The following is a 21139-nucleotide window of genomic DNA, read 5'->3' on the forward strand; positions in this document are numbered from 1 at the left end:
GAAATGAATAGGAATGGATGAGACAATTCCATTTTATTTTAAACCATTGGATTTTGTGGTCAAAAAGCCTCAAGTGCTTCACATGTTGACAGAAAAACTGCGTTTTGCTTGGGGAAAAAAGGTCATTTCAGCCCCCATGTATGGGGCTTGGAGAAGTACATCCAAAGAAATTAAATCTTGTAAATACAATGGAATTAAGAAAATACAGTAGTATTACCAAAGTCTTTTTGTTGAACAGTGAAAAGGACTTTCAACAATTGAAGATTTTGTTTTATGCATCATTTATTCAACTGAAATAATTAGGCTGGGTGATTTATTACATTTTCCATAACCTGTTATGCAAAATGAAGTGATTTGTAAAGCAAATATCTAATACAAAATGACAAAGCATTGAGCTGCTCCAGAAAATGCAGAGATACATGGAAAGCAGAAGCACAAGGAGCAATATTTACAGTTGGAATGGAGAGGGAGAACTGCCCATCGAGTGAGCAGTTTCGTTCTGGATTATCAGCTTGAATTAACTCCTGGGGAGCAAGAACCAGGATGGAAACAAGGGCAAGGACTTGGTGAGGAAGGGCCATGAGACATCTCCCTTATGGTGATGGGAACCGTCAGGTTGGCCCAGTTGTTCAAGGAACTGGGCTTTTTCCTTTTTTCCAATGTCACTGACTGTGTGGATCCACGAATAAGGAGAGCAAAGAAAAAAACCCAACAATTAAAAAAACAACGGTACAAATACAGTCTCAAATTGTTTATTTTAACCAAAATTTCCTACGTCCATGTGCAAATACTGTTAACTGGGTTTTCAGGGATTTCTGTTCCCAAAGTCCCATTAATTCCAAGACAAGTCAATAAATACCAAATCCTTTCCCATTTAGCTCCCAGCCTTCTCAGGGCAGTGGCATTTCATTTTCCAGCTGTGCCTCACTAAGCAGCTGGAGCATTCATCCCAAAATTCCCTTTGCCTCACAGAGGCAGTTGTATTTTATTTATTAACACTGAAATAATTAATATTGAAAGAATAAATTGCTGGCATAGAAGTAAAGCTATACTGAGTGGTGGCAAGAAGTAAAGGTTTACTGAGTGGTGGCAGCTTTTGGTGAGTGAAACGTGAAGGACTAAAATCACACACGTTACGCGGGGATCGTAGGGACATACAGGGATATATTGGGAAACGCAAATCCCAGCCTGACAGACAGATAAAGCAACTGCTCTCGGCCACTGAGCGGCGGCTATTAGGGCTCAGTTACAGCCGTGACGGGCTCCCCCGGTGTGGGGACCCGCCGCCGGGCACACAAAGGCGCTTTGGAGGCGTCAGTGCCGGAGCGGGCGGGGGGCGGCCCGGCAGTCCCTCAGGGACCCCGGGCTCCCCTCAGGGCCGCCCCACCATTGTGTCTGCCGCGGGGCCGCCCGCCGCGCGCCTGAAGGACCCGGCGCGCCGCGCCTCCCCCGCGCGGGCAGCGCGGCAGCTGCCGCCGCGGGCTCAGGCGTTCTCTGCGGGAACCCGCGGGCCGGCCAGGACCCCGCGCGCTCCCGCGCCGCCTCGCCTCTACGCGCCGGCGTGCGCGCCGCCGCTGCCTCTCTCTCCCTGCCTCCCTCTCTCTTCTCTCTCTCTCTCCCTCCCGTGGTAGCAGGAGCAGCGCGGGCGGCGGGGCTGGAGCGTGGCTGAGGCGGCCATTCCTACCGAGCGAGAGAGAGCGCAGCGTGTCCCCCCCGGGCTCAGTCGCGCACAGGGTGAGGAGGGCGGCGCGGCCCCTCCGGACACCCCGAGCGGGGCGGGGGGGGAAGGGCAGCGTGAAGGCAAAATGACCGTTGGGCGCGAGGCGGCCGCCCCGCGCCGTCACGTGACCACCACCGCCCCGCGCGCGCCGAGGGAGGGAGGGGCGGCTTTGGGGGGGCCCCCTCAGGGGCGCGCGCGCCGGGGCAGGTGCGGCTCGTGCGCGCGCGGTCGCGTGCGCGCTCCCGCGCGTCCCCGCCGCCCGCGCTCCCCCCGTGACGCGCCCGCCGCTCTCTCCGCTCTCTTGTCTCTCTCTCTCCCGCCCGCCCTCCCTCCTTCACAGAGATGCCCTCGGCTACCAACAGCACCATGGCGAGCAGCACCACCGGCAGCAGCACCGGCAAGGCGGGACCGGGCAGCGAGGCTGCCCCGGCGGCGGCCCCGCAGGCGGCGGCGGGTGTGAACATCACCACGGTGCAGACCGAGGCCATGAAGCAGATCCTGGGGGTCATCGACAAGAAGCTGCGCAACCTGGAGAAGAAGAAGGTGATCCCCACGTCCCCTCAGACCCCCCAGCCTTGTCCCCCGCCTTCGGCCGCCCCTGCCCCCGAGCCGGCCCGGCCTGTTTCCCTTCCGCTCCCTTGTGCCGGGCCCTCCGCCGAGCCCTCCCGGATTGTTCCCGGCGTGGCCCCCAGAGGCCGCCTGCTGGAAGGTTCCAGAAGGGCGAGCGCCGCTCCCCCGGCCTGTCCCCTTCCCCTCCCGGGGTTCCCCTGCCCCACCCCGGCCGCCCTCCCGGCGCCCCGGGACCCGGCCCGGTTTCCCCCCGGCTCGCGGAGCAGAGCCCGGAGGGGCCGCGGCTGCCGACCCCCCTTGGCCCCCGCTGCCCGGAGCCCCCTCGGCGGCGCCGCTCCCTTCCCCTTCCCCCTCCTTCCGCCTTTTGTTCCCGCGGCGGGGCCTTTCCCAGCCGCGCCATCCCGGCAATCCTCTCCCCACATCCCCGCTCCGTGCGGCGGCCGGAGCGCGCCCGGTGCCGCGGGGCGGGCGGGCAGAGGCTGCGGTGCCCCCGGTGCCGGGCACATGGACGCGGAGCTGTAACATGGCGGCGGCCCGGCCTCCCCGGCGGAGCTCATTGTGCCGCCCGCACAAAGCCGGGGCCACCCCACCCCGCCCCAGTGTCACCGCTCGCTTTCCATCGCCCTAAGCTCAACTCTTTGGGAGCCTGAGCCCGGCTGGAAGCGGCCTTTCTCGGGTTATTTTTAGAAAGAGCAGCTACTCAGTCCCTGGTGCTCGGGCGGTTCGAGTTGTGGCACGGCAGGAAAAGGCTGCCGTGGTTACTCGCGGCGTGTTTTGCACCCTCTCGGTGGTGGCAGATTAAATGAGCTTCGCAGGGCTTTACAACCTCCGGAGCATGAGGTGTCCATCAGAAAAAGAACTAATACATTGCCTCAAGACTTGCTTCAAAACACCACAGTGCCAAGCTAAAATTACCCCCAAAAATTTTTATATTTGTGCCAGAGTCCTAAATATGTTATTATTTTTAGAAGTGAATAAGCACAATAACTGTTCTATTAATTTTTTTAACTTTCATTTTTTATATTTTTCATAGTGTATAAGGTGGAGGTATTTCCAGTAAATTAGTCTGTACAGGTGGGTTGTAAAGGAGAGAAGCTGTGCCTTACCTATAAATAATACACTGTGTATCAATAATGCACTGTATAAATACACTGTGTACAGTGTAGCTTCCCACTTCAAAACTGGGTGTGGGATTTTCCTGGTTTTTAGAAATGACATGGCAAAAAGCAGCAAGCCAGGACATTTTAGGTAAGTTTTAGAATCAGAGGAGCTTTTCCTCCATGTCTGTTGTGTGTAGACAGGACAAGATGTCTGTCTTAAACTTGGCATTAATACACAGGAATATCTGCACAGCCAGTACTGGTCCTCAGCTCGAGAAAGAAAGCAGATCTTTCTGTCTCTAGTTGTTCTAATACAAAAAAAGAAAATGTTTGAAAATTAACTGTTGCACCCAACATACACAAAAATCCTCTGAAAATATTTTTATCATGTTAAAAGCATGTGTTTTAAAAACCAAAATTAGTTAGTGAACATTCTGACCTGTTCTGTACTTGGGAGTAATCAAGAGGATAAACACAGTGTTACTGGTGTGAGGGTCCTTGGGAGCAGTGGTTTTATTTACTTTTAAATAATTTACACTTGCCTTAGCCATTCTATTCTATTTGAGTGGAGTTTTAGTGTTTTACCAAGTGAGTAAAGGGGACAAAGTGCCCTTTTTTTCTGGCTTTTGTTGGAAGATGTTCCATGAAAATTACTGAAAGCATTTATTTTTTGAGTACTCTGTGCTGGGCAGTGTGTGCTTAAAGAACAGGCAAGGGCTGGGGCTTAAAAAGGAAAAACTCTGTGTTGTCTCTCACTGATGAATTGAAGTTCAAAGATTCCTAAGTCTTAATGGGCTGAAGTTGTGAAACTTCCTGAAGGACGACTCACAAGCACTACAAAAGTTATGAGAGAAATGGGGTTTGGTGGATTAAAGCAGAGAAATTCATTTGTGGGCTTGAGCTTCTCCCTTGGTGGGGGAACCAAGAGTTCTGTAGTGAATGATGTCCTTTGGGAAAGGGAGCAGTACATGCTTTGTGTCTTAAAACAAAGCTCATTGTACACAGCAGCATTTCCTTATATTTTGCATCTTTGGACAAGAATATATTTTTAATTTTTCCAAGCACCCAGAAAGTAAAATTGTTCTGGAAACTGCAGAGCCAGGAGTGGGTGAGAAATGCAGTAAATCTCACTGGGAACTTGTGCTCAGTTGGACAGTTAATCCTTCCTTTGTCAGCAGCTGCTAACCAAGGCCAGGAGAGATGATTTTCAGAGCTTTGTGTCATAGGATGAACACAAATAAATACTTAGACACACATTTCTGAAGGATGAAAAATTACTGCTCTGGAAGAGGTACCTCTTAGGTTTTAAATAAAAGGAGTGTGCAGCTTTTAGTAGAGGAAAGGTCACTCTTCATAGAGAAATTGGAATTTTTGGAGTGAAGTTTGTCATGTTTACCTGCAAACGGAGAGGATAAAATAATGTGACTACCAAAATACAAATTGAAATAATATTTATAACTTTGGTTTATACTAGTTTGAATGTTTCTGTATAAACTAAAACCACTGCATTATTAGTTACACTTTCATTTTCTTTTCCTAAATGTGATCTCATTTAAAAGAATGAGTATTTCTTTTGTTAAAAGGGACTGGGATAATTTGAATTGCGGTTCAGAAATGGATGTGAAAACACGGCCTGAAAACGTCTGTGTTCCCCTCAGCTCTTTGTATTTGGAGAAGATAGGAATGCTGTCCTCTGCTCTTAGATGACAAGATATTTGTGTGTGCATGGAAGGGGGTAATTGAAGGGGTATTTTCTCTCCAGGACCTTTGAATGTGCAGCTCAAGTTTATGTTGACAAGCTTAGTTAATTTAAAAGTTGCCCGGACTCCACCAGGTGTTTGTCAGGTATCTGGGGTTAGAATTCTGCCAGCTGTCCACACTCCCTGGGAGAAAATATTTCACCTTCAGTTTCTCCTTCTCCCTGACTCTTTTTTTTTTGTTTTTAGAGGAGAAAATCCTTTCCAAATTTTAAGCCAATTGAATGTGAATCAAACTCTGGTTTTGTTTCAGGGCTGAATAAAAAACCCCAGTTGTTTTTGCTTTCATCTTGTGTAATAGGGCATGAGCCATGTAAGAACAGTTCATCAAACAAACCTTCTGCCAAAGGGGCAAAATAATTAATGTGCTACCACGTGGACATGGGGATGGGCAGATGTTCACAGGGTAACAGTGAGCTTAGAGCTTGGTGTGGGCTTGGTGTCTGGCGTTGGAAACATGGCACATGCTGCCTGTCCTGGTAACCTGAGCTGCTGTCACTTTATCAGCTTGTCTGAGTTTCCTGCTGGCTGGAACCCTGGCTGGGTGCAGAATGAGCAGCTCACAGGTGCTGCTGGCCTTGCTGCACAAGAGCTCTCACAGCACAGCAGGGGGACATCTGAAGTTGGTGTGACTTGCTTCAGTAAAATGTTGGATTTCCCTTGGGAAACAGGAACCTGTAGTAAAAGCAGGGGTCAGTTTTCCATTCTGGTAGCAGGAAGTTTGAAGGTGCCCATTGGTAGCAGCTCTCTCAGTGCATTTGTCCATGATTGGGGCCCCTTGGGTGTTCAGGCTTGTGAGTGGCTCCAGAACCTCTCAGTGGGAAGTTTGGTTTGAAATTAATCTTTGGAGATTTAACATGGAACAAATTGTAAAATTCATTTCAGACAGTGTATTATAAGCCTGAAACTTTCTTTGAAATCTCTCTTAGTAGGAATTTTGGATATCAAACTTCAGGTCAGAAAACCCAAGTAGTTTATCTGTGAAATCTTGTGGTGGTTTGTGCTTTGAGGTTTCAGGCTGGTCTGTTTTGGTTTTAACTGGTTATTGTAAAATAGGGATTGTCTCACAGTGAGTTCAGTTAACTGGATGCATGATGAGTCCAAGGAGCTGTGAAACATCTTCCAGTTTCAGTTTTTCAGATGCTGCTTTGGGGTTGGATTGTGGTTTTTGTTTGAAGAAAAAGACGTGCAGAATGTGTTGGGAGAGACACATTTGTGCTCTAGAATTCATTTGTAAAAGTAACTTTTTGGAACAAAAATTATGTGTGGAGCAAAATCCATGTCCCCTACAGTATAGCCAACTTCCCTGTAAATTCAGAATGTTTCTGTAGGAAATCCTGTGTGATGGTGATTTGGAAAGAACATCTCTGCAGTCACCAAAACTTAGGGTTCCACTCCTCTGTGACTTAATTCTGGTTACTGAAGAAGCTTTATCTGCCTCTGGGGTTAACTGATCGTGAAACTGCAGTCTCAGAATTGATGTGTCCTTGTCCTTTGTTTAAAAACTAATACATTATGCAGATATATTTTCTAAACCATCAAACTTCTCAGACTGTGGGGAAAAACCCTCCCACGAGAATATCTACTACTGTTACTCAAAAAATCAATTCCATTTAAACAGAGGACCTGTAAGTGTTTTGTGTCCTGGAGCATTGGTGTTATTGTATCCTTCCATCTTCCTGCTTCCAACTCAGGACTGAAACAGCTGCTCAGAACTGGTGGGGTTTGAGAGGTTCTGAACTTCCTTGCTAAGTGTTTTACCTTTTTCCTTTTTTTGAGGAAATAGAAGACTGGTTTTTGGTTGTGGGTTTTTTGGGTCATTTCTGGGCAGTTTTAGCTGCAAAGCCATGAATAAGTGTGGAGGGCAGACAAATTACAATGCAGAGATGTAAAACAGGTTAACAAACTTCTAATTTTTAACTTGGCTTTTTTTTTTTTGCTTCAATGCAAACTGTATTTCACAGCTATTTTAAAGTTTTGGATTATCTTCATTGCTTTTGTGCTGTCAAAAACATTCGTTCAGTTTTTGAGATACCTGAGGAGACAAACTTGAAATGTCCTTTCCATCTTTTCTTACCTTGTATGGTAGAGTTTGAATTACTAAAGATTTACTCCAGCTGCTGGCAGAGGTTCCCTTGTCACCTTGCAGCTTGTTGTGCACACTTGTGCTGCTGTAATTGGTAGAACCACAGCATTGAAATTATCTGGTTAAATATAGAGCCTCCCTTCTTCCTGCTCCTGACCCCCTTTTTTAAGGGTTATTTTTAATCTGATGATTCCAGTGATCCAGTTTGCAGCACAGCACTGGAAGTGGTGGCTCAGTGGTCAGACATTTCTAAAACCAGGCTGGGTTTGGAGGGTAATGCCAGGTAACTGCAGTTTTTGTTTCCACTTCAGGATGCTGTTTTTCACACAGTTCAGAGGAGGTGAAGAGAACTGTCTATTAGTGCAATAAAGTAACTCAGTTTTGGATTCCCATTAAAGTAAAATCCAGGGTGTAGTTCAGCAGTGAACACCACAGTCCCAAGAGCCTGTTAGTGGTGCTTTTTCCCCAGGAAACTCCAGAATGCTTCAGGTATCTCAGAGGAAAGAGCTGGAGCAGAGTGTCTGGCTGCCTGCAGGACTGGGAGCTGCTGACTCACGAGCTGCTCAATACACAATTCATGTGCTCACTTTGCCACTGGGTTTTTTTTTTTTTCCTGCTGGTTTGGTTTTCGTGCTCTGAGATCTCTGTGTGAGGAGTGAGGGTGAAGTTGTGTAAGGAGGGGTAAGATGGAGAGAGTCTTCCCCTCTTGCAGGCACTGCAGTAGGTTCCTGAGCAGGAATTGCACTGCAGTTGTTTTACAGCTCTAATGCTGCTCTTGGATTGCTGGTAGTTGACAGTGCAGATTAAAAAGGAAGGCATTTTACTTAATATTTCTGTGTAATGCAGCTTTGGATCTTAAAAGTGTCTTTGTGATGATAGAAGAATGCTTACTTGGCAGTCCAAATCTTTGTGGTAACATTTAACTAAATGCACATTGGCTTGTCCTCTGCATTGCAGCTGACAGGACTTGCCTTCCTTTTACCTTCCCAACAGGAATATTTTGTAAGAAGTAAATGTGAAGACAAGTAACTTTTCTTCTGTTCCTAACAGAAAGAGACATATTACCCTTGGCTTTTTAGTTGAATAAAAATAAGCAAAGCATTTACATTAGACCTAAGAGTATTTGACCATTCAAGAAAAACCTTGTGCGTTGTTCACTATGTTACTGCAATAGCTTATTCTGAAAGGACCAGCCATGCATGGAAAAAGTATACAGAAAAAAATTGTAGTTATTTAGGGTATTTTTGCCTCTTCCCTTCCTTGTGCCCTCAGCCACAAAAGGGATTCTGTGAGTGTTTCAGTGTAATTTTGCAATATATGTTGTTTTTTTCAACTAAGTCAAACAAAGTAGTGTTCTGGAATACAGCGTTCCACCCATTTTGTTTCACTGTAGTTGTTTGTGGGTTTGTGTTGGAAACTGGATCACAGAATTTGTTTCAGTGCATTTTTCTAGCCCCTGCTCAAGCTGGCTCATGTTTGCAGTGTATTTACTGAGCAGCCTCACAAACAATTGCATCAGGGTGACCAGGGGAATTGCAATCTGCAGCAGGAGAGCCAGTGACTTGAGCAAGTAGGAACTTCCTTGGAAATTTGCTTGTCTGCAGAGCCCCTTTGCTTTGGGATTTCAGCCATCAGAGGTGTGGGTTGACCTGGCTTTGCCCTGGGGCACTGCAGTGGTTCAGTTCTTTCACCTCCCTTTTGGCTGCACAGCTCTCCCAAATCAAGAGACTGTCCTGTGATTGTCCAAGCATGTCATCATCTGCTCTGAGATCAGGATGGAGAAGAGTAACCTGACCTTATTTCCTGTTGAGATAGATTTGCAGTGTGCCAAATGCTCTCCAGGGCTGCTTTTTTGATCTGTTATGAGCTGTGGCTGCTGCATTTAACAACTGTTACCATGTAGTTTCTGTCCCCAGCATGAAACTCCCAGTAATGTATTTTTGGAGCTCTGCAAGTTCTTGCTTTGACTTTGCCTAGGCCATTGCTGGCTCTGATACACTGGAAGGTGAAGTAGTTAAATGTTCTGTCTGACCTGGAGGACTTAAAAAGATCCAGCACCAAAAATGACATCAAAAGGACCAAGCCTCATAAGGGTGATAGGGTTTCAGGAAATAATGATGGGCATCAAATGCTTAGGAAGAGGAGCTTGCTTGATAAACTGTTCCACAGACTTTGATCTTTCCAAAAGTCTGAGACTGAGCATAGAATAGAAGTTGAATTAGCTAGAAAAGTACCAGTAAAGTATTTTAACTGAAAAGTCTGAAATGAAGAGCAGCAGCAGCCAAACAAGGTGTCACTCAGTGCAAATGTACACCCTGAGACAGTGGTGCCATCTTTGACATCCAAAATTAAGTGTTCTCCTGCTTCTTGTGTTTTGTTATCCTACATTGGGAAGACAATTGTTAAGGATTTGTTTTAATAACTTGTTGAATTAGATCATGGCAAATTTCATTCCAGCTGCAGTAAGTTGTGCTAATACAGAAATGGTGAAAACAATGTAATAATTAGGTGTGTTACCCTTAGAGGCTTTGCTTCCTTTTGAAGAGCCTTTGTAGTTAGCTGTAGCGTCTGTCACTGGGGCACACAGGAGTTTGATTCTGCCTGATGCCCCTCTGCTGTGTGGTTTCTGTTTAACCAGATGAGAAAACTGATCTTGCTGAAAAGTAGCCTAATGATTCTTTTTCAGTTTTTTTCCTGTGGAAAAAAAAGTCCTAATGCTCTTGAACAAAAACTATTTTAGAGCTATTAATATTAATTGTGTTGGTGGGCATTCTTGCACAGAGGATTAGAAACTGTTTAAAATTCTTTACAACTATCTTAAGGGATGGAGCTACAGAGAATCACAGTTCTGAATCTTAATAGCGTTGTCAGTGGGGGTTTGCAGTCAGGTTTTTGCTATTGTAGTGATGAAGTGGTGATAAGCTCTACCTCAGCCCTCAGTTCAGCTCTCTGGTGTTTGGACTGAAGGACATGTGCATGGGGAGTGCTTGTCCCCTTAGGAGGAATGTGAATTTCCTTGGAATTTCCAACTAGCCACGAAGACATTGTAATAGCCAAATAAGATAAAAATATTTACCTCTCGGCAAAATATTTACATTTAACCCAGAGGACAGTTTTCCTCTTGTACACTTCGTACACGACAGTTATGTTCTTGTGTAACATGGTACAGTCTGTGTAGTGTAATACTAGAGTGCATCATTTTGTTAGCACAAGTAGAACAAAGCTTTAAACTGATTTTTGCCTCTTCATGACAGCATTTTTCTTTTGTTTCAGAGCAAACTTGATGATTACCAGGAACGAATGAACAAGGGAGAACGTCTGAACCAAGATCAACTGGTAAAAACAACCAAAAAAAATCCTAACCAGATCTGTTAAATTGTTTTGTTACCTTTGTGATGAGGAGTTTTTCCTGCCTCTCTCCTTTCTGGGGCTGGTTCTTAAAGTAGGTTATTGCAGAGCTTTGATTCAGCAGCAGTTTTGCAATTGTAAATAAAAAGCAAGTATCAATTTCAATTCAGTTGTATGGTGCAAACATGCACATTGATACTTCAAGAAATTACCAGATGCTCAGTGTTACGTGAAGTCAAATTCCTAACAATTATCTTCTCAGTCTAGGATCAACAGTGTTTTGTGGATGATTTTTAACACTGAGAAAGTGAAGGGACAAAAATGTACCTTCCAACTATTGCAGCTGCTGACACTTTAAAGAATGAGCTGCTTCCCTTGGTGCCTTGGATTGATTTCATCTTCATTGTGGTGGTTCTGTGCCAGCTGAGAACTGAAACACCACAGATCTGTGTATTTGTGTTTTGTAATGGCCTGTTGTGAAGATAAACCACGACAGAGAACTGACATCATGTTCAGGAGGGAAGCTCATGGTTTTTATGAAGCCTGACCACCAGGCTTGATAAAAATAAACGTTAGTTGGGAGAAATGCATTCTTTTGTCACAGCAGGAATGTAAATGTCTCAGCCATAATCCTCCTGATTTGATGCAATTTCTCAGTAATATCCAATGGGTTGAGGAATTTGGTTTGCTTTGGTGCAGATCAGACTGTTAGGTTTAAGAAGATAGCAAAGCAAAGATTTCTGGAGAAGGGGACATTATGCTCTGTATATTCTGATTTTGGCTCTGACTGGAGATAACAATGCATTAATTCTCAAACTCTGCAGCAGTTCTGAGTGGCCAGCTTGTTCTTCTCCCCCATTCTTCCAGTTGTTTGTTAGTTTCTGTCAGGAACTGGCTGCAGCCAAACATGAAACCAGTCCATCATCCGTGTGAGCACATAAAGGCATATTTCTGTGCATGTTTAGCATATCTAAAGAAACTGGAGGCCCTAAGGACATAAACAAGTCTTTGATATCTGGGCCAGTAAAAATCTAAATTTACCTTAACATAGTTGCAGTCCCATTCAGGGATCCTGTGTCTCACTTTAGAACTAAAAAATGTGGGAATTTATTTGTTGGAAGTATATGTTCAGTTCTGTTGCTGATGGTTTACATTTGTGGTCTTTCTGGGGTTTTTTTTTTTAAGGATGCAGTGTCAAAGTACCAGGAAGTGACAAATAATCTGGAATTTGCTAAGGAACTGCAGAGGAGTTTTATGGCTCTGAGCCAAGATGTAAGTAAAGATCAAGCATTGCCATGTGGGTTATCCAAACACTTTAAACTCTTCCACTGAGGCAGTAGTCACCTCTGTTTACAGAGATAAATTGCCCTTGATTCCTTCTGTGTTTGGCTGTTTTCTTCTATTTTTTTATATTAGTTGATGTCAGGTTTTCTGAAGAATTCCTGATGTACTACATAAATGTATGGAAACAAGAATAATGTAATTTTCTGACACAACACAAGTGTTGAAAATAGTGATCACAGAACCAGGTCTGTCATGCAACATTAAAGATGGCCACTTGCTGCCATTGGTAACATTTTCTTAAATGGATTTCATAGGGTTTTCATTTCTTGGTAACACAATCTGAAACTACATTATGGAGCTATGTTATTTTTGTAAAGGGTAAATTAAATGGATGCTATGAAATAGGTAATCTTTTGTGTTCGTGTTTTATCAAGGATCCAGAATAATACTGTAATCAAGAATTAAATTCTAAAAATTTGGGAGTTTTGGAAAGAGCAGCAGCATTGGAGGAATTGGCTGAGCAGTGGATGTTAGTACAGCTGACTGCTCTAAGGAGCAGACTTAGCTTGTGAACAGGCTGGGATAATTTGAAGGGCAGCAGCATCCTTGTGTTATAAACTGCTTTGTGCATTGGCTGTGGCTGTAAATTAATTGTAGGACTCAGCCAACTTGTTTCTCTATTTTCTGGCAACACAGTTCATCTGTGTTTATGAAATGTTAGTAATGGAGAACGTCCTTTTCTAGATAAGTCTGTTCTGAAGTGTTTCCCTGGTCAGCTGACTGCGAAAACAAAGCAGTGAATGCAGGAGTACCAGATTGGTGTTCTGCTTTCAAACTTGGTGGTACTTTTTCCTGGCTGCAGTTAGTTGATTTTAAGATATGTCTTTGATTTTTAAAAACAAAATTTGGATGTTTCAAGTGGGAAAATTACCATCATGATAGATTTTTTGGAAGAGAATATTACATTTCCAGCTGAATATGGGACACTGGGTGCTTGGATTAAGAGTGGAAGAAACATCCTGTTCATTCAGAATGGTGCTGTATTTAGACCTTGTGGAAGGTTCAGTGCAGAGCACAAGGCTGCTGCTGATGTGTCATCTTCTTCCTGCCTGCATCCATGCTCCTTGCACTGGGAATGCTGCAGTGGATGCACATGCTTGTTCCCTGGGGTGTGCAACTGGGGATCTCGTGTCCAAGAATTTGTTGAAATCCTTTTTCGGACTTGGTGATCTGTCTATCTATCTCCCTAGCCTTTCATGTCAAAACATTCCATGAGTTCCCTCTTGTGGTGTGTGACAAACCAGTCCTTTTGTTTATCTGTTTTAAGCTGATCTCCTGGTAGTTCCAATGAATGCTTCCTACTCTGGTGGGATATGGTGAATAACCCTGTTCCTGCTCTCAGTGTGGCCAGTGTGAACGATCTGCATCACCCAAGCCTTTCCAAATGGAAGAACCCAACACTTGGGCTTTTCCCTTGCCTTCCTCTGGACGTTCTCTTAGCAGTTAGAGATTTGCAAAGAGTTTTCCCTTGGGTCATTGCAGATCCAGAAGACAATAAAGAAGACAGCTCGCAGGGAGCAGCTGATGCGCGAGGAGGCCGAGCAGAAGCGTTTGAAGACGGTGCTGGAGCTGCAGTTCATCCTGGAGAAGCTGGGGGATGATGAAGTGCGCAGCGACCTCAAACAGGGATCCAACGGGGTGCCAGTGCTGACAGAGGAGGAGCTGACCATGCTGGATGAGTTCTATAAGCTGGTTTACCCTGAACGAGACATGAACATGAGGTAGGGTTACAGCAAAGTGCTTCTCTTTCTAATTGCCAGTCACTTAACAATGTATTTTGTATGGTAATTTAAAGACTCAGTAAGAAATTAACTCTTATTAATTAATTTTTAAGGTTGAATGAGCAGTATGAGCAAGCGTCTGTTCACCTGTGGGACTTACTGGAAGGGAAGGAAAAACCAGTTTGTGGAACAACCTGTAAGTACAGTCTCTGCATGAAGAGACAGCATGCAGAATTTGTGTCTGAACTAAAACACACATCTGATGTAAGAGAACTTGGGCAGTTATTGTCTGTGAGGTCTTAAAAGAACTACTTTTTCTCAGCTCTTAGCTGGACTGTAACAGTGACTTGTGAAGTTTGTGCTCAGTCTGTGGTGTATTTTTTACACTGGCTCAGCATTACTCAGTATTGAAGCTCAGTCTGTTCCTGCTGTTTCAGCAGTACTCTGCTGCTGGTGGTGCTCAGTAACAGTTCTTTGTTTTCTGCAGACCTGGCTGTGAACAGGGTGACAGTGTAATACATACACTGACATGGCATTCCTTATTGGGATGTTCTCTCCCCCTTAGCTCCTGCAAAAAGTGTTGCGGTTTTGCCCTGTCTTCATTGATGAACTGCAGATCAGGGTGTGACCATGCCAGCCAGACTGCTTTTTGTGGAACTCATTCCCAAATACCTGGCCTAGGTGGCCAGGAATACTGCTTTGCCAGTGGGGCTGATGTCTTTTGGGTTAAGGTGCCCCAGCATTCATCTGAAGCACTGAGGGCAATTGTTCTTTGCTTACAAAGGCTCTTTTGAGCCACTTCACCTCAGGAGAAGAACTCTCATGAATAAGATGGTACCTGTGTAGATTTATTTTTATTGGCAGTTAGTTGTTTTGGAAGAAAGTGTCTTACAGTAATGCTTGTAAGTAAGAGGAATAAAAGTCTAGTAAATAAATTCATAAACTAGATCTCACTGTGAAGTGCTCCACAAAGCTTCTGAAGAGTTCTGTGTTCTTTAGATCCTTCTTGCCCTTCAGATTTTTCTGAATGACAGTGGGTTATTCATGGATTTATTGAATGTGACCCAGTAAGAGAAGAAATCCTGGTGCTGGTGGACTGGCTTGGGGCAGCAACATCTTCCCAGCTAAAGGGTCATAAAATGTATATGCAATCTTTGGAAAGGAGGGATGGAAGGAGAGAGAGGATGATAAGGACTGAGGTGGTGCTGATGTCTCCGTGTTCCATTTCCCCAGATAAAGCACTGAAGGAGATTGTTGAACGCATTCTTCAGACCAGTTACTTTGACAGCACCCACAACCACCAGAATGGGCTGTGTGAGGAAGAGGAGGCAGCACCTGCACCTGCAGTAGAAGACACTGCAGCAGAGGCTGGTGAGGAGGGGAAGATACCCTGTGACTGACACGTTTGTGTTGTTCTGTCATGTCTCTGCACTCCTCAGAGTGATTAAATTGCAAATGCAGTGTTCATCCCTAGCACTGCAACCATCCAAGATGAAAGTTCTGGCTGCCTGAGGCTTTTCCTGTTTTTCAGTGGTTCCCACCAGTTTAAGCTGAGGTAGAAGGGAGCAGTTTCTGAAGCAGACAGTGTAATTACATACTTAAGAAACTTAGGATGTTGTATCCAATTTTAAGACAACTCAAAAAGGGACAAACAACAACAGACAACTCAAAAGGGACATTTTTCCCTTTTGTGGAGAAGGCATAGCTGAACATAATTCTCTCTAGTGAGAATTTATTGGGTTTTTTTCCTTTTCAATTCAAAGCTCTGAGAACATTTGTTATTACTAATTCTCTGTTAACACCCATGACATTTCTTCTTTATTCTGAGACATGAGATTTTTCTCATCTAACTTTGTAACTTCTAGGTCTATAGCAAGAGGTTATAGGTCTTTGTTATTGTTGTTTTGGGGTTTTTTATTTGGTTTTTTTCCCACATAAATGGTTTATTTCTTTTTCTTCCAGAACCTGATCCAACAGAAGAATTTACTGAGCCAACTGAAGTTGAATCAACTGAGGTATTATTCACTGAAACACTGTCATTTTGTATACCTTCAATGCCACTTACTTTTACTTTCATACCCTTTCTTATTTTTATTTTAGTATGTAAACAGACAATTCATGGCAGAGACTCAGTTCAGCAGTAGTGAGAAGGAACAGGTAGATGAGTGGACAGTTGAAACGGTTGAGGTAAGATCTTGTGTACTGCAGGTAAAATTGCAATCCCTGTTTCTGCTGGCTCACAATTCATGATAGGTTTTAGTATTGCATCCCTTCTCCCCCAGTATATAAAAGAATACATTTATTTAAGTAGGCTTGGACTTGCTACTCGATTCTTTAATTACATACTTAGCTCAGGAGTACCTAAAATAAAAAGAAATAAAACCTATTGAGTCTGGCTAAGTTCGCAGAGAACTTTCTTTTCTTCATTAGTGGCTTGCTTGGGAAAACAGGGCTTAAAAGTCTTATGCTTAAAAAGACTTTAAGGACTTCTTTTGAAGTCTTTTTTCTTTTTGGAGAACTTAGCTGCAAATGTAGAACTTGAAAGTTGATCTACCCAGCTGCTGGCAGTGTGGTGTAGTTGTGCTTTCATGAAGCACAGGTGCCTGGAGAGGGAGCTGAAAATGAGTAACTCAACTAATTCCTACTCCAGATTGCTTATGTGCATCATTTGGTGTTAAAATGTGCTCATATGTGTGTACATCTCTGCTTCCCAGAGCTACAGCTCTTCGGGTATCTCACTTGTTACTGCTGTGCACTTGAGTGGTGTTCACTTGTGGTGTTTGTGGTGCACTGGTGTTGGGATCCATTCCCAGTTCAGTGATTTGCACTCAGACTTTGCTGCATGTGCAAATCCATTATTTTATTGCACTGGAATTTGTGGCCCTCATGTACAGGAAAAGACAAAGCCCCCTGGTACTCACTACTGTTGGAGTTTGAGTTGTGTCTGTCTGGGAAAAACAAGTATGAGCAGCTTCTTTCAGGTGCTGGAGAGTTAATTTTTGATTGATTTTAGCCTTCTGCAGCATCAAATTGCAGATGGTCAGTTTTTTAGACTTTCCTGGTGCCTTTGGCTGTTTTTAAGTGTAGTAGTGAAATAAGTGTTCATCATCTTGTGTAGTGCTGAAAAAAACAGAGCAGCTGAAATTTTGATCTGATAAACTAATCTGGCTGATTTTTACATTGAGTCTGGCTGAAATTCCTGTTTTACAGTGTTGAAGACCACTTAGAGATTTAATAATACTGAGGATGAGTGTGAGACTTCTAAAACCAAGTAGACAGCTTTGCCATTTATGTGAAGGAGTTTGATAGTTCCTTGTCACAGTATTTCATTTACTTACTTAAAAAACTCTGAAATTGTCACTGCTACTCACTGCCTACTGAATGTGTTTTAAGAATTATTTTAACAAACTGAAGAAACCCTCCAAACCCATATATTAAAGTCATACTTGGTTGGAGTGTTCTTAGAAGGCATTGAAAATTATTGATTAATTGGCTTCAATTATACCCATTTATATCTGTGTTTCTACCAAGTGTCCAGAGTCTCTGTTGTTCTTAATATAAGAAGTATGGATGAAGGCATAATTCAGGTTGGTGATTTCAGAAACTCATCATTTCCTGGTCAGCTGAATCTGGAATTGGCTCAGCTTTGTTTTCATAGGACAATTCTGTCCATATATCTTGGACATGGTAGAAAGGAATAATTTAGAAAAAATTAGAGTTGAAGCCTGTTTCTTCATAATAAAGAGCTTTATTTTCTCAGCTATAACACAAAAAAGGGAAATAGAGAATATCTGCCTGTAAAATTATTCTTGCTGGCACTACAGTCTCCATTCTCAGGAGAATGCAGCTCAATTGTGCTTTGGTAAAATGGTGACACAGGATGTACACTGATAGCTGTGAATTTTGAAATCTGAAAGAGATCATTAGCTCAGAAGATCTCTGTAATTGTTCCCTAAGGGGGAGGATATCATACACTCCTCTCTTTTTCTTTCAGTAACCCTCAAGCAGATGTGATACAGCCAGGATTTCTGTGGTGTGTTTCTGCTTGGGAGGTGATGATGTCTTCACAAGGATGTTTTTTGTATGGTCCTTCCATAACTTTTAAACTAAACAATTTCCTTGTGAATTTTCCAAGTGTATTTGGATTATATGATGTTCTAATTTTGGTGAAGATCTCCTTTATTGATAATAGTATTTATGGAGATTTTTTGTTGCTGTTTTGTAGGGTTTAATTTTTTTGAACTGCTTCTTCTGTAATTAGTCCATGAGTCTGGTTGTACACAAAGTTCTGTGTGTCTTAGATTGTGAAACTTTGGTTGGATGGATTTTGTGTAGAATTGAAAACTGTTCTCAGACTAACAAAATACAAGTTCATTCTCTTGGTTTGTGCTGTCATTAAACTTGTGGTTCTACCTTTCCTTCTATTTTTTTTCCCGTCCCCTGTCAGTCTCCTTGCCTTGTGTCTGGCAGCTCTGCCTGCTGACAAGGTTAATTTACCTCACACAACTTGAAATTGGCTCAGTTGTTCATCCTACTGTGGTTTACTTGCTCAGAGTACCCTGGTAGTGCTAATAAGGCTGAAGGAATAGGTCCTGAACTGTTCCTTTTGACATCAAAAAAGGAGCATTGGAAAGATAATGTAAAATATGAAGTACCATCTGAAGTTACTGGTGTGCTATTTGTAGAAAAGGAAAAGTTGGGTATTTTTGTCACTGTTGTTGTTGTGTTCTTGATGATTACATTGACTTTTTTTTTTTTCTTGAAGATACTGAATTGTTGTGAATGACTTGGACTCCATAAGTTGAGTAGTAGGGCTTAAATAACTGAGAGTACTTTTGGTAACAGTCATCCAGGAGATGAGTAGCTGTTGGTTTTACCACTCAAGTGCACATTTTCTTCAATTTTTAAACTTTGTTATGTGCAAGAGGTCTCTATATGTGCTCTAGATAATTTTTTCCACTCACAGGGCTTAATTCTTAATTTGGAAACAGTCCATAATGTGAAATTCAGGGACAGTTTGATAGAGCGGAGTTGTGCTTGGTTTCCAGTGTGGACTGCCTCAGGGTGTATTTTTCATGGGAATTGTCAGATTGCTTCTCTGGATTGCTACCAGTGGGGATTTGGGTCTGAAGGGGATCTCAAAGAGGACTGTGGCTGTGGTTAGCTTTTAGTTTTGTTCAGATTCTCTGTTTGGGATTTGCTCAAAGAGTGAGCAAATTGGAGTTGGTGAGGCAGCTGCATGTGCAGAATGCCATGGACAAACAAGGTTTGGAAATCTGGGCAGGCAGCAGGAATGCTGGAACGTGCTGTAGGTTTCTTGGAGAAATTAACAAGAGATGTGCAGGCTTTGAGGGTGGGTAGTAACAGTGTGGGGCATAAAGTTCAAACCTTTGTTATAGGATGGTTTGTAATTGTCATGGCTGGGTACAGAAACCTGTCTTCTGCAGCTCTAATAAGAAATCAGGTGTTTTACATCAATATTTTGAGGTTTCAGGTGCCTGTATGCTAATTTATATCCTGTGTAAGTAAGTTTTAAGGCTTAGCTCTTTATCTGGAATGTTAGCAGTGTTACAAGCTGATTGAAATAGAGAAGTAATGGTAAGAGACAATGGTATTTTTAAAGGACATTTGTTGACATTGGAAATGGCACTTCTGGATTACAGGAGCTGCCTGAAGAGCAGGTGAGGGACTGGTTAGGGCCATCAGAGTGCATCTCAACCATCTTTGTCACTGTCTGTTTTCAAACTCTTTGCTGATGGATGTTTGATGTGCCCATGTCCAGCTTGGCTGGTTGCTCTGCTGTCTAATCAGGTGCTCTCTGAAAGCCCATTGCAGTTTGTTCCTTGTTGATGTTTGCCACTTTGGGATATGTCTGGTGAACCTGAGCTTTCTGGCCCTCCCTGATCTGTGCTTCTGCTTCTGGGCTTCTGGTGTCCCCTCACAGTGCTGTCTGGCAATCCTTGTCATGCAATGCTGCCTGCTGTTCCTGAGACAGTAAACCAGGGAGCTAGGGTAACAGTGGCTGTGAAAATTGAACATTATGAAGTCTTAAAAAAGACCAAAAAATTTTGACTCCACTTATATTTACCAAAAAGCTATGAGAAAATAATTGTTCCCCATTTGTGCATATTTCTGAAGCTTACTCTTCCCCCACTTCCTTTGAATTTCTAAATGGTGATAAATTGCTGTCTCAAATCCTGGTCTAAAAAACTCCATGTGATATTGTACAAATACTTTTTTCATGGAGAAAAGAGTAGAAGGAGAGAAAAAAGAGCAGAGTGTGAGCTCTGTAATCCTGTGAGTGCTCAGATGAGTAGCTGGCCACAGTACCGACCTGACTAGGATGTAACGCTGTCCTTCAACACCACTGCAGCAATTCCGTCATCCATAACCAGTCAGGCAATAGGCAGAAATGCAAGAACTCCTGAGTCACTTGAGTGCAGCACTGGCTGGAGCTGAAATTGCAGTTGGTTGTTGTCTCTTGTTAGGTTGTAAATTCCCTACAGCAACAGACCCAGGCGACGTCTCCTCCCGTCCCGGAACCTCACGCACTCACTGCTGTGGCTCAGGCAGACCCCCTGGTCAGGAGACAGCGAGTACAGGACCTCATGGCACAGATGCAGGGCCCCTACAACTTCATGCAGGTATTTCTGTACTCTAAACATTCATCTGTTCTACCCACAACAATGTGGATTTGAGATTTGATTTTTATTTTTTTTTAATTATTTTTCTCCCCAGGACTCGATGCTGGAATTTGAGAACCAAACGCTTGATCCTGCCATTGTATCTGCACAGCCCATGAACCCAGCCCAGAGTTTGGACATGCCCCAAATGGTTTGCCCTCCAGGTTTGTAATGGTAAATCCTAAAGAGAAATACTGGGGAAGCCTGCAAGTCATCTCTCAGAAATGCGCCAGTTGCTGCTGCATAATAAAAAGGTCTCCACAAGTAATAGTACAATCCTGTTATAGTGTGTTTTCTTCTCAGAAGTGTGGTTGTACTGTTTTTTAGGCTTCCAGTTCTCACTTGCTTATGGGTTTTGCTTGAAAATATGGAGCAGCTAAAGCTTCTTTGGTTTTGCTTTGGATTATTTTGGTCAACTAGAAAAAATGTTCTTGGCATGGAAACAGGAGTTGGTAATTTGAATATAGCTTTGCCATGCTTAGGCATCATCTTCATGATCAGCTTTCACTTAAGTGCTCAGAGCAGATAGTAATGCTATTCTGTAAAAGGTTTGATTTTACTGTGTAATAAGTGAAATTATTTTTCTCCAGTTCATGCTGAGTCAAGACTTGCCCAGCCTACCCAAGTTCCTGTGCAACCAGAAGCTACACAGGTAAAATGTTTAGTAAATTCTGGTTTGGATTTGAGTTTGATATTAGGCCTGATGGGAGTTACAAAAGGGTTTATTTCCTAACTACATGAGAGACTCTTAAGAAAAAGCTGAAGGACCAATTTTGTGGTGATCTCCTTTGTTGCTTACAAGCATTACTA

General features: G+C 43.4%; 1 protein-coding gene across 4 annotated transcripts in view; it reads left to right on the plus strand.

The window, feature by feature from the left end:
- The first annotated feature begins 1535 nt into the window (after positions 1 to 1535).
- Positions 1536 to 21139, plus strand: part of CAPRIN1 (cell cycle associated protein 1) — a 30026-nt gene continuing 10422 nt past the window's right edge. For 2 of the 4 annotated variants that reach the window (XM_058806177.1, XM_058806180.1), the window contains exons 1-11: positions 2023 to 2263; positions 10507 to 10569; positions 11767 to 11853; positions 13408 to 13646; positions 13760 to 13842; positions 14880 to 15017; positions 15609 to 15661; positions 15747 to 15833; positions 20135 to 20290; positions 20385 to 20493; positions 20920 to 20981. In XM_058806177.1, coding sequence (XP_058662160.1) covers positions 2063 to 2263; positions 10507 to 10569; positions 11767 to 11853; positions 13408 to 13646; positions 13760 to 13842; positions 14880 to 15017; positions 15609 to 15661; positions 15747 to 15833; positions 20135 to 20290; positions 20385 to 20493; positions 20920 to 20981 — 1278 coding nt within the window. In that variant the 5' untranslated portion in view covers positions 2023 to 2062. Of the gene's footprint in view, positions 1735 to 2022; positions 2264 to 10506; positions 10570 to 11766; positions 11854 to 13407; positions 13647 to 13759; positions 13843 to 14879; positions 15018 to 15608; positions 15662 to 15746; positions 15834 to 20134; positions 20291 to 20384; positions 20494 to 20919; positions 20982 to 21139 lie in introns of those variants that run through there. The other 2 variants (XM_058806178.1, XM_058806179.1) reach the window with 2 other exon arrangements.

This window comes from Ammospiza caudacuta, chromosome 6, assembly GCF_027887145.1.
Source record: "Ammospiza caudacuta isolate bAmmCau1 chromosome 6, bAmmCau1.pri, whole genome shotgun sequence".
In the NCBI taxonomy this organism is placed as follows: domain Eukaryota; kingdom Metazoa; phylum Chordata; class Aves; order Passeriformes; family Passerellidae; genus Ammospiza; species Ammospiza caudacuta.